The sequence below is a fragment of the Odocoileus virginianus genome, chromosome 2 (genome assembly GCF_023699985.2).
Source record: "Odocoileus virginianus isolate 20LAN1187 ecotype Illinois chromosome 2, Ovbor_1.2, whole genome shotgun sequence".
NCBI classification, from domain to species: domain Eukaryota; kingdom Metazoa; phylum Chordata; class Mammalia; order Artiodactyla; family Cervidae; genus Odocoileus; species Odocoileus virginianus.
In genome coordinates, this window is record NC_069675.1 from 89599415 (window position 1) to 89611513 (window position 12099).

A 12099-nucleotide genomic window follows, 5' to 3' on the forward strand; every position below is an offset into this window, starting at 1 on the left:
AAAATGCTGAGGGGAACCCACCCTTTTACTCTAAGAATGAGACATTTATATCATAAGGGATAATGAGATGTAGAAGACATTATTTTGTAACTAGCCAAATGTATGGTTATGGGGAAAATGTTCATTGTTTGTTACCACAGCATGAGAATGAAAAGTCGAAGGATCCTGAAGACCCGTGAGAATGTTTTGTAGGGTTTGGCGGCAGTTTTATGTTTTACAAACCACTGGAGGAGCCTTGTATCTCTGCCTGCCCTTGTCATTCACACAGACTGACAGCAGAGAGTGGGAGGAAGTGTTGGCCGCCCACAAGCCTCAGTTTTCTGTTCCTCTACTATTGATTTGTTCAGATTGTTTATGAATTTACTGGTCACACAGATGTTTTATTTAGGTGCTTTCTTTGTGAATCAGTTACGTGCATAATTAACATTTGCCCCAGCATTAGCCTTAAACCACAGAAGATCTAGGCTTAGGGATGCCACTTGCCAGCTTGCAGCCTAACCCCAGTGGTGTTTAGTGGACATCTTTATATAGTGCTGGTAGGTTCCTGGCTGCCTCCCTTTGGGCAGGAGCCAAACTCCAAGAGTAATTTCTGACTGGGGCATACCTGTAAACAGCCGACTGGGGCAGGTGTCCTCAGAACCAGTGTAAAGGAACACCAGGCACCTTGAGTGAGACAGAAAGGGAAGAATGAGCAGGGACTAGGAGATGCTGACCTGAGCCTGCTGCAAGCTTGGGCCTGTCCTGTCCCCGTTCTGCGCCTCAGTTTTTTCATCTGTAAAATAAGGAAGTTGGACTAGTCTAGCCCTGAGATGCCTAATTAGCCTGGAAAGTGTTAGTCGCTCAGCCATGTTCAGGGCTTTTGCAACTCCATGGACTGTAACCTGCCAGGCTCCTCTGTCCATGAAATTCTCCAGGCAAGAATACTAGAATGGGTGGCCATTTCCTTCTCCGGGGGATCTTTCCAACCCAAGGATTGAACCCTGGTCTCCTGCATTGCAGGTGGATTCTTTGCCATCTGAACCACCAGGGAGGCCCAATTAACCTGAAACTGGGGGCTAAAAGTTAGGTGTGTGAGTCAGCAGTGTAGCAGTTTGCAGTGATTGGTAAGAAAAAGCTTGAGAGAAAAAGGACAGTAGTTTAATGAAATGGAAGAGCATCTAAGTAGAATGCTCAGCAGAACTATGTGTTTAAGAGCAGAGAGAAGTATGCCTGTTTGAAGGCAGCACAGAAGGTGCTAGTGGAAAGGAAAGTGATAGAAGGTAGATTAGTGAAGTGGCTACAGCTTGAACTTCGAATGGCGTCTAACGGCCTGGCGCAAATTCTGGATCTGCCAGTCCCTAACTGAGTGGTTGTGGTCAAGTTACAGAACTTCTTACTTCTCATTCTCAGTTAAGTTGCCTATAAATTGAGGCTATTACCACCACACTTTGTGGAGAGGTCGTGAGGTCACAGAATGAAAGGCCCGTAGCATTGCTTATGTGCTGAAGAAAACAGTGGAGGAGGAGGGAGAGGACGAATGATCAGACCTAGAACTCAGATAGGAGGGATCATCTGTTGGATGTTCATTCTGAAACCCTTGGGAAAATCTTCAGGAACCAATTATCCCCCCACAAACCCCTAAATTTGAGTACAAAGTTTAGGTTCTGGGCTTATATGCAGGAAATACCACTTTCGTGGTTAACTTGGGATGCCCAGGTCAGTAGAGATCTTGGTCTTCAGTGCAAGCCCTGAAGCACCCACCTCTTCCTGATGCTTTTTAATTTGTGCTGTGCTTTATCCTACAGATTAGTCAGAAGAAGTTGAAAAAATATGAAAAAGAATATCACACCATGAGGGAACAGCAGGCCCAACAAGAAGACCCCATTGAGCGATTTGAGGTTTGTTTATGGCCTAAGTGATGTGAAGTGCCTTCAGCCTTTCACTTCAGATAATTGTGCCTATAATTAGCTTTAGTGAGTTCTTTTTAAAACTTAGTTTCACTATTTCTAGGTTTCAGTTTGAGTTTGCAAATGAGAAAGCAAGACTTGTTTCGTTTCATGCTAGTTGTCTAGTTTGTTACAGTTCCCTGGGCTTTTGTTACAGTTAGAAAGGAGTAACTGCTTGATGGTTAATTGAATCAATGGAGACAGAAAGGAAGGAACTGTTGATTGGCGGCACATTGGGACCAGCCACATCTCCCCTGATTCCTGTAGGTCTCAGCAATTAGTTTTGAGGGTTAACCTGAGAAGTTGTCATTTCCATCTGATCTTTATGTCTGCAACTGGTTTCTCTCTACCCATCAGCGAGAGAATAGGCGCCTACAAGAAGCTAACATGAGGTTGGAACAGGAAAATGACGACTTAGCCCATGAGCTCGTGACCAGCAAGATCGCACTGCGAAAAGACCTGGATAACGTAAGTCTCCCTTGTCTGAAAAGATGCTTGTGTTGAGACACTTCTCCCTTAATCAGGTGAAAATCCTGAAGTTTTCGTGTTTGTTCTAGTTAGTGTTTCCCTCTTATGAGGTGCCTACTCTTGTTCCTTCCTTTTCTTCAGGGGTCATCGATGATCTCATTAAGCCCTCCTTTCTACACTCTTCTCTCATTATACATGCAGTCCCTGAACACCTCTCCAGACATTGATTGAAAGACCTCTTCGGCTGATTCTTATGTTATTACAGTTGTCAGTAGCATTTAATCACTGTAATTTCCTTAACTTACCCCTAAGACAAAACAGAGTTTATCTCCTGCATACCATGTGCCTTTTGCCTAATCATTGCCAACTGTAATAAAGCCCAGTGCCTCCACAGCTTGTGACTTCATCAGGAATCTCTGCTGGCAGATGTTCTGTTTTTCTTTGCTTCTCCTGATCTTAAAAAGTTTGAGCTGATGGCATTCCTGGCAGGGTGTTGTCCACTTTCTATACTAGGCTTCCCATAGTGCAGTCTCTCATTCGTGGTTGAGGTCAGACGTTGGCAGACTTTTTCTGTAAAAGGACAGATGTGACTTGGTGGGCCATATGGTCTTTGTTGCAGTTATGTAACTCTGCCATTGTCACGGAAGGGAGCCACAGACAGTAAACAAACAGATGAGCATGGCGGTGTTCCAGTAAAACTTTATTTAGGAGAATAGGTGGCAGGCTGGATTTGACACTTGGACAAAGTTTGGCAGCACCTGACTTAGATTTTCCTGTCACTTTTCTGCTCATTGATTTTTCTAGAGACAGGCTTAGGTTGTTGAGGGTTTACAAGGAACTTACATAATATGTTGAACCCCATAGGATATATGAACTTCACAAGGTCTTGACATCCACCAAACATGTATGAAAATCCTGTGTGCTACTGCATTTCTTCAGCAGTCTATGCTTTCATTAGATTCTCTAAGTGCTTCACCCATCAGATGAAGAGAAAGAGATGGTGGTATCTACTGGTTCATATTACTTCTCTTTGGAAATAGAATATGGAGTGAAATTTTGAATGGATCTGAATCTTAACATCAGCTGCTCTCCTTTCTAGTAAAGGGGAGGTGGAGTAATGACTGTTTCCCAGGGTACAGTGGGAATTACACAGTGTTGTTCCCTCTGCTTGTCTGATAGTCAGCTATAAATAGCTGCAGGTAACTGGTTACACTCCTTTTTCTAGTTTATCCAGGGAGGGTGTTGCAAGGTCATTAGCTCCCAGTAACCAGAACCTGGCGATCTTGCTGCTTTTTGGTTTGCCCCAGTATGCTCCTGAGGTTGGCATCCCGTCCTGTGGTGTGGGTTGCCAGCTTCTGTTCTTTGTGAGTCACTCCCTCACTATTTGGGCGTTTTCTGCCAAGGGAGCGGAGGGGAGGTGGGTGTCCATTGAGCTGTCCATTGAGTTGCTGAAGCAGAAGTCACAGTGGACACTTGTGATGGCTCCTATAGCCACTGTAGGTCATGCAGAAAGGAGGTGAAAAAGAAAAGGAAGTGGGTCCTGAACCAGAGCTTTGTGTTCTACAGTGAAGTTAGAGGCAACTTAAGGTAAAATTTCAGGTTGGTTTTTAGTTTGCGCTGTTGCATCTGCCATTCTGATGGGCCCAGAAGTAACATTGATGTTCCACTAGTTTAGAGCACATCAGACTTCTTAGGTTCTTGAAGCCTGCCTCTAAAGAGGCTTTATTTAAGTTGTTTTCACCTGACTTAGTAGTCAAAGAACTGGGCTCAGAAGTGAGAAATAGTAAAAAAAAAAAAAAAAGATGAATTCCCATTTATTCTGTGATGCTCTGTGTAACAGGCCCTATGATAAGCACTTTGCTAAACTGATATCTCTTATCCTTTCCTCAGCCTGGTAACATGAGCCCCATTTATGGATCAGGATTTATATTTTTTTGGCTGTGCTGGGTCTTCATTGCAGTGTACAGGCTTTCTCTAGTTGTGGCGTGCAGGCTGCTTTTGTGGAACGTGGGCTCTAGAGCACATAGGCTTCAGTAGTTGTGGCATGTGGGCTTAGTTGCCCCAGGGCATGTGGGACCTTCCCAGACCAGGGATTGAACCCTTGTCCCCTGCATTGGCAGGTGGATTCTTAACCACTGGATCACTAGGGAAGTCCCTGAGGATTTTTTTTTTTTAAAGAGTCATGAAACTTGAGACTCAGAGAGAGTAAGGCACCCAGGAAGAAGCAGAGCCAGGAATATAACCCAAGTGCATCTGATTGGGATGCCCAGGCTTTATCTGTGATGCCACACTGCCTCCAAAGTAAATATGAAACAAGAAGTTGTTGTTTGATGTCATAACTACACCAAAAGTATACTGACATCTTTCAGAACGTTTCCTAAACCCTTAAGGAGCTCTAGGTGCTGCACAGTGCTTTGTACTTAATGTTAAACCCTCCAGGCAACCCTGTGCAAGGGATACAGTTTCACTGAGGAGGCCAGAAGAGGCTAAATGTCTTACATAGTCCCACTGTTAATGAGTGGCAGAGCCCTTAGATTGAAACCCAGCTGGCCTGACACTCCTGGCTCAGAGGAGCAGGACCCCTGCTGCCTCTCGGGCTCAGAAATAGCAAACTGGGGTCCCATGTCCAACAATCACCAGTGCTGAGAAGATAGATGTTTTTGCACTAAACATTGAGTCTCTTTCCAAGTTAGTTTTCTCTCATTTCTGTTGGATCATCACTGAAAATAAGCTAGGTTCTGAAGTGAAGAATGTGAGGTCTTTTCACTATTATTTGACTTCAGGGTGTTAGATTTTTGAAAGAACTTCTTCATGCCTTTTCATACTTCCCTTTCTGCATCCCAGAGAAAAGCTCTGGTTTGTGGCTTTATAGGATTTCCAGAACCCTCATTGTATTTCCAGTTAATTTTATGTCATTTTTGTTATTCCTCACCTGTTACTTCTGTGACTTGTCCATCATACAGCAGCTGTGGAGAAATCCCCAGTCAGCCACGGAGTCTCTAGGTGACCCCATCCAAGCGTTCTCCTCTATGAAATGGGACCTGACATTGGTGCTCGAGACCGAGAGGGGCCCTGTGTAAGGCCCTGTCTGCGTCCTCTCCTGCATGCTGCTCTCTGCGCTGAGACCACATAATGTGAGAGCGATGGAAACAGACTCAGTAGCAAACCTGCTGGGATTTGAATTCTGGCTCCCCTGCATTCTAGTTCTCTGACCTTGAGCAAGTTGCTAAGCTTTCCCCATTGAACTACTTTGGCCTCTATCAAAAATCGATTGACCCTGTGTGTATGGGTCTCCTTGATTCTATATTATTCCACTGATGTATATGTCTATCCTTATGCCAACACCACACTGTTTTAATTACTGCCACGTTACCAATCTTCAGATTAGGTCATGTGAATCCTCCAACTTTGTGTTTTGGTTTTTTTTTTTAATAGTTTGGCTGTTGTAAGTAAGTTGCATTTATATATACATAATAGAATCAGTTTCTCAACTTCTAAAAATAAAAGCCTTCTGGGATTTTGAATGGGGTTATGTTGAATCTATAAATCAGCTTGGGGAGTACTAACATCTAAACAGTCCTTGAAACTTCCAGTCCATGATTATGGTACAGTTTTCATTAATTTAGATCTTTTTTAGTTTCTGTTTACAAGATGTGCACATAGTTTGATCTGTTATTACGGGCATTGTTTTCTTCATTGAATTTTCCTATTGCTAGTCTCTACAAATACAGTTGATTACTTGACTTTGTATCCTGTAACCTTGCTAAATTCACTTATTCTCGTAGTGTTCTTGCTTCTCTTTTAGATTTTCCACATACATAATCATATCACCTCTGAATAAAGACAGTTTTACTACCTTTTTCCCATTGCCTTCCGGCACTGACTAGGGCCTTGGAACAGTGTTGGATGTGAGCATGGCCTTGTTCCAGATGTAGCTCCAGGTTTTCTGTAGATCAAGCTGAGGAAGTTCTCCTTTCTTCCTATTTGCTGAAAGTTGTTATCATGAGTGGGTGTTGAATTTGGTTAAATGCTCTTCCTGCATCTGTTGAGGTGATTATTTGCTGTTTTTCACTATATGTAAACTCTGCATTCCTATGAAACTTGGGGTTTTCTTTTTTTTAAGATTTTTATTTGCATTAAAGATTTTTGTGTTCCAGAGGAATATTTGTCTGTAGAGTTTCATTAATGTTTAAATATGGGTTTGATATCAGGGAAATGCTGGCCTTCTAAAGTGAACTGGGAAGTGTTCCTTTCTGTTTTTTTAAGGATTTTATGTGGGATTGTTCATTGATTGAATCTTTAAATCCTAATGAGGGCACATGAGCCTGGAGTTTTCTTAACCAGAAATTATTTAATTATAATTTCAGTATATTTTCAGATACAGAGCTATTCAGATTTTCTAAACCTTCAGGTCTAGATCCTTATAATTTGTGCCTTTCAAGTGATTTATCCATTTCATCTTAGTTGTCAAACGTATTGGCATAAAAAATCATTGATATTCCCTCATTCTTTTGATGTTTATAGGATCTGATGAAGCCTTCTCTCTTTTATTCCTAATACGGGTAATTTGTGTCTTTTATCTTTTTTCCTTATCTAACTAGAAATATATCAATTGTGTTGATCTCTTTAAAACCCAGCTTTTGGTTTTGTTGACTTTTTTTCTTTTTGTCTTATTGATTTCTGCTTTTTATTATCTCCTCTTCTTTTGGTTTAACCTGCTCTTTTTCTAACTTCTTAAAGAGGAAACTTAGTCATTGATTTGGACCTTTAGTCTTTTTAAAAATAAGTATAAAAAGTTAGAAGTCTCCCTGAAGCACTATTTCAGCTACATCTCACATTCTGATGTGTTGCGTTTTTATTTCATTCAATTCTTGTGATTTCTTTGATCTCTGAGTTAATTACTAGTGTGTTGTTTAATTTCTTAACCATTAGGGATTTATCCCGGAAGTTTTTCTGTTTGTTGATTTCTGATTTAATTCATTTGTCATCAGGGTACATACTTTTCCTGATTTTAATACTGTTAAAGCATACTTTTGCCAACGAGTGTTCAAACTACTGTATAATTGTGCTCATTTCACATGCGAGCAAGGTTATGCTCAAAATCCTTCAAGCTAGGCTTAGCAATACATGAACCAAGAACTTCTAGATGTAAGACTGGGTTTAGAAAAGGCAGAGGAACCAGAGATCAAATTGCCAGCATTTGTTGGATCATGGAGAAAGCAAGGGAATTCCAGGAAAAAACAGCTACTTTCGCTTCATTGACTATGCTAAAGCCTTTGACTCTGCTATACCAGGGTCTGTGGGTCACAACAAACTGTGGGAAATTCTTAGAAATGGGAGTGAGTACCAGACCACCTTACCTGTCTCATGACAAACCTATATGCAGGTCGAGAAGTAACAGTTAGAACTGGACATGAAACAACTGACTGGTTCAAAAGGAATACAACAAGGCTGTATATTGTCTCCCTGTTTATTTAAATTATATGCAGAGTACATCAGGTGAAATGCCAGGCTGGATGAATCACAATCTGGAATCAAGATTGCCAGGAGAAATATCAACAACCTCAGATATGTAGATGATACCACTCTAATGGCAGAAAGTGAAGAGGAACTAAAGAGCTTCTTGAGGGTGAAAAAGGACAGTGGAAAAGCTGGCTTGAAACTCAGCAGTCAAAAAACTAAGATCATGTCATCCGGTTCCATCATTTCATAGCAAATATAAGGGGAAAAAGTGGAAGCAGTGGCACATTTTATTTTCTTGGGCTCTGAAATCCCTGCAGGCGGTGACTACAGCCAAGAAATTAGAAAATGCTTGCTCCTTGGAAGGAAGTGAAAGTGTTAGCCATTCAGTCATGTCCAACTCTTTGCAGTCCCATGGACTGTAGCCCACCAGGCTCTTCTGTCCATGGAATCCTCTGGGCAAGGATACTGGAGTGGGTGCCCGTATCCTTGGGGAAAAAGCCATGACAAATCTAGACAGTGTATTAAAAAGCAGAGACATCACTTTGCCAACAAAGGTCCTTATAATCACAGCTGTGGTTTTTCCAGTAGTCATGCGCGAATGTGAGAGTTGGACCATAAAGAAGGTTGAGTGCTGAAGAATTCTTGCTTTTAACTTGTGGTGCCAGAGAAAAGACTCTTGAGAGTTCCTTGACAGCAAGATCAAACCAGTCAATCCTAAAGGAAATCAACTCTGAATATTCATTAGAAGGACTGTTGCTGAAGCTCTATTACTTTGGCCACCTGATGCAAAGAACCAACTCATTGAAAAAGACCCCGATGCTGGGAAAGATTGAGGGCACGAGAAGGGGTGACAGAGGACAAGATGGCCGGATAGCATTACCGACTCAATGGACATGAATTTGAGCTGACTCTGGGAGGTAGTGGAGTACATAGGAGCCTGGCATGCTGAGTCCTTAAGGTCACAAAAAGTCACAGGACTTAATGAGTGAACAACGACAAGAAAAGCATATTTATGCTTATTTTAGGACTTTCCGTGATCCATTTGGGTGAACGTACCACATGTTCTTGGAAAGCACGTATATCCTGTTGTTGGAGGTGAAGTGTTATATAAACATCACTTTGATCAAGTTGATTCACTGTTGGTAAATCTTCCGTAGACTTGCTTCTTTTCTCTTTATGTATTCTATCACTTACTGAGAGAACAGTGAGGAAATGTGTAACTCTGTGCCCTAATCTATTTCTCCTTTCAGTAATGTCAGTTTTTGTTTCTTGTAATTTGACTTTATGACTACATTTCAAGTTTCAAGGAGGGACTCTTGGTGTTATGTAATGTCCCTCTTTATCATTGATTTGTTCTGAAATCTACTTTGTCTGATATTAATATAGCCATTCCAGCCTTCATAGTATTGCATGGTATATCCTTTTCCATTCTTTTTTAACATATCTATGTCTTTATATTTAAAATGGGATTTTCCTGGAGAAGGAAATGGCAACCCATTCCAGTATTTTTGCCTGGAGAATCCCATGGACAGAGGAGCCTTGGCAGGCTACAGTCCATGGGGTCGCAAGAGTCAGACATGACTTAGCGACTAAACCACCGGAGAAAGACTACCCTCAATTTGGCAGCAAGTGACAACTGTCCTTAAGATTTCTTTTTTTTTCCCCTGATAAAAAAGAAAACACTTGGAAAATGAAAATAATAAATTTTCTATTCAAATGTAAAAACAAAATAAAATGGGATTTTGTCACCAGCATATAGTTGGATCTTGCTTTTTCAAATTCAGTCTGACAATCTCCTTTTAATTGTAATGTTTAGACCGGTTACATTTAATGTAATTATTTATATGGTAGATTTAAGTCTACCACCCTGCTGTTTGTTCTCCGTTTGTTGTATTTGCTTTTTCTTTCTTTTTTCCCCCGTTTCTGCCTTCTTTGGTTTAATTGGGTATTTTCATGATTTCGTGTTCTCTCTTCTGCTGCCCTATCAGTGGTTCTGGAGCTCTCTCATCTCCAGAGCTCTCGCCCACAACTTTCAGTTGCCACAGCCTCTCTGGGCCCCTGGCTCTGTCTCCGTAACCCTTTGTTTTTGAGGCATGCTCTGTGTGGAACCCCTCACCCTGCTCCTTGGTCCAGAATGTGCCCTGAGGCAGAAACCCAGAGTGGCAGCAGAACCTTGCTTGTTTCCTTTCTCTCAGGAGCCACAGTTCTCCATTGGTTTTCAGGGTCAGTAGACGGTAGCTTTATATATTTGTCCAGTGTTTTGTTTACAGGGGGAGGGTGAGTCTGGTCCTGGTTAGCCGTCCGTGACCAGAAGTGGCGGGTTTGTGTTTATCCCACATGCTCTCTCTTCACGCGCTTGTGTAAGCAGAGCGACGGTGCAGCGAGTGTGGCGGCCTCAGAGGACTGCCGTCAGCCCACACAGTGGCCTGTGTGCACTTTCCCCTTGAAGGGGCACAGCACAGCAAGTCAGCTCCTATAACACGGGTTCCAGCTCTGCCCCACGCATGGTGCGAGCTTGGGGGAATCACTTGCCCTTCTAACGTTTTTCTAAATTTGGGAGTCAGGGTGGGGAAGGAAGACTCTTGGGTTAGAAGACCCCCTTCATGAGCCAGCTGTCCCGTACTTGTTAGAATCAGCCGTAACCTCCAATGGGAATGATGATGAGTAACTGAGAGAATGTATGTATGTGCTACAGGTTACTGCTCAGAGGCTTTACCCAGGTCCAAGAGGGAGAGGTGACAGGATGTTCTGTTGATTCAAATAAAACAAAATCTTTAACAGGACTTCATTCTCTATATTATTTCCTCTGTTGTTTGAGTCTCATTTCCCTCTCGGTTGCTGCTTGGGTTTGAGCTGGAGAAGATAAGCCACTCCCTAGCAAGGACAGGCTTAATCCAGGACCCCATTTAATCACAGGTATGTGCAATTTGCCAGCAACTAATGGCTTAGAAATAGAGGAAGACAATAGAATGGTAAAGACTAGAGATCGCTTCAAGAAAATTAGAGATACCAAGGGAACATTTCATGCAAAGATGGGCACAAAAAAGGACAGTAATGATATGGACCTAAGAGAAGCAGAAGATATTAAGAAGAGGTGGCAAGAATACACAGAAGAACTATACAAAAGAGATCTTCATGACCCAGATAATCACGATGGTGTGATCACTCACCTAGAGCCAGACATTCTGGAATGCGAAGTCAAGTGGGCCTTAGGTAGCATCACTATGAGCAAAACTACTGGAGGTGATGGAATTCCAGTTGAACTATTTCAAATCCTTAAAGATGATGCTGTGAAAGTGCTGCACTCAATATTCCAGCAAATTTGGAAAACTCAGCAGTGGCCACAGGACTGGAAAAGGTCCATTTTCATTCCAATCCCTAAGAAAGGCAATGCCAAAGAATGCTCAAACTACCACACAATTGCACTCACCTCACATGGTGGCAAAATAATGCTCAAAATTCTCCAAGTGAGGCTCCAGCAGTACGTGAACCAAGAACATTCAAATGTTCAAGCTAGACTTGAAAAAGGCAGAGGAACCAGAGATCAAATTGCCAACATCTGCTGGATCATCAAAAAAGAAAGAGTTCCAGAAAAACATCTATTTCTGCTTTATTGACTGCACCAAAGTCCTTGACTGTGTGGATTACAACAAACTGGAAAATTCATCAAGAGATAGGAATACCAGACCACCTTGTTGCCTCCTGAGAAATCTGTATGCAGGTCGAGAAGCAACAGTTGGAACTGAACATGTAACAACAGACCAGTTCCAAAGAGGGAAAGGAGTATGTCAAGGCTGTATATTGTCACCTTGCTTATTTAACTTTTATGCAGAGTACATCATGCAAAATGGCAAGCTGGATGAAGCACAAGTTGGAATCAAGATTGCCAGGAGAAATATCAATAACCTCAGATATGCAGATGATACCACCCATATGGTAGAAAGTGAAGAGGAACTGAAGAGCCTCTTGATGAAAGTGAAAGAGGACAGTGAGAAGGCTGGCTTAAAACTCAACATTCAAAAAAAAACAAAAGATCGTGGCATCCGGTCCCATCACTTCATGGTAAATTGATGGGGAAACAAGGGAAACAGTGACAGACTTTTATTTTCTTGGGCTCCAGAATCACTGCAGATGGTGACTGCAGCCATGAAATTAAAAGATGCTTACTCCTGGAAGAAAAACTATGACCAACCTAGACAGCATATTAAAAAGCAGAGACATCACTTTGCCAACAAATGTCCAT

The 12099-nt window shown here is 42.0% G+C and overlaps 1 protein-coding gene across 6 annotated transcripts in view; it reads left to right on the plus strand.

The window, feature by feature from the left end:
* The window catches only part of RABGAP1 (RAB GTPase activating protein 1), a 159881-nt gene that overhangs the window by 139365 nt on the left and 8417 nt on the right, over window positions 1-12099 (plus strand). For 5 of the 6 annotated variants that reach the window (XM_020872118.2, XM_020872120.2, XM_020872119.2 and 2 more), the window contains 2 exons: window positions 1785-1877; window positions 2283-2393. In XM_020872118.2, coding sequence (XP_020727777.1) covers window positions 1785-1877; window positions 2283-2393 — 204 coding nt within the window. Of the gene's footprint in view, window positions 1-1784; window positions 1878-2059; window positions 2189-2282; window positions 2394-12099 lie in introns of those variants that run through there. The other variant, XM_070452403.1, reaches the window with a different exon arrangement.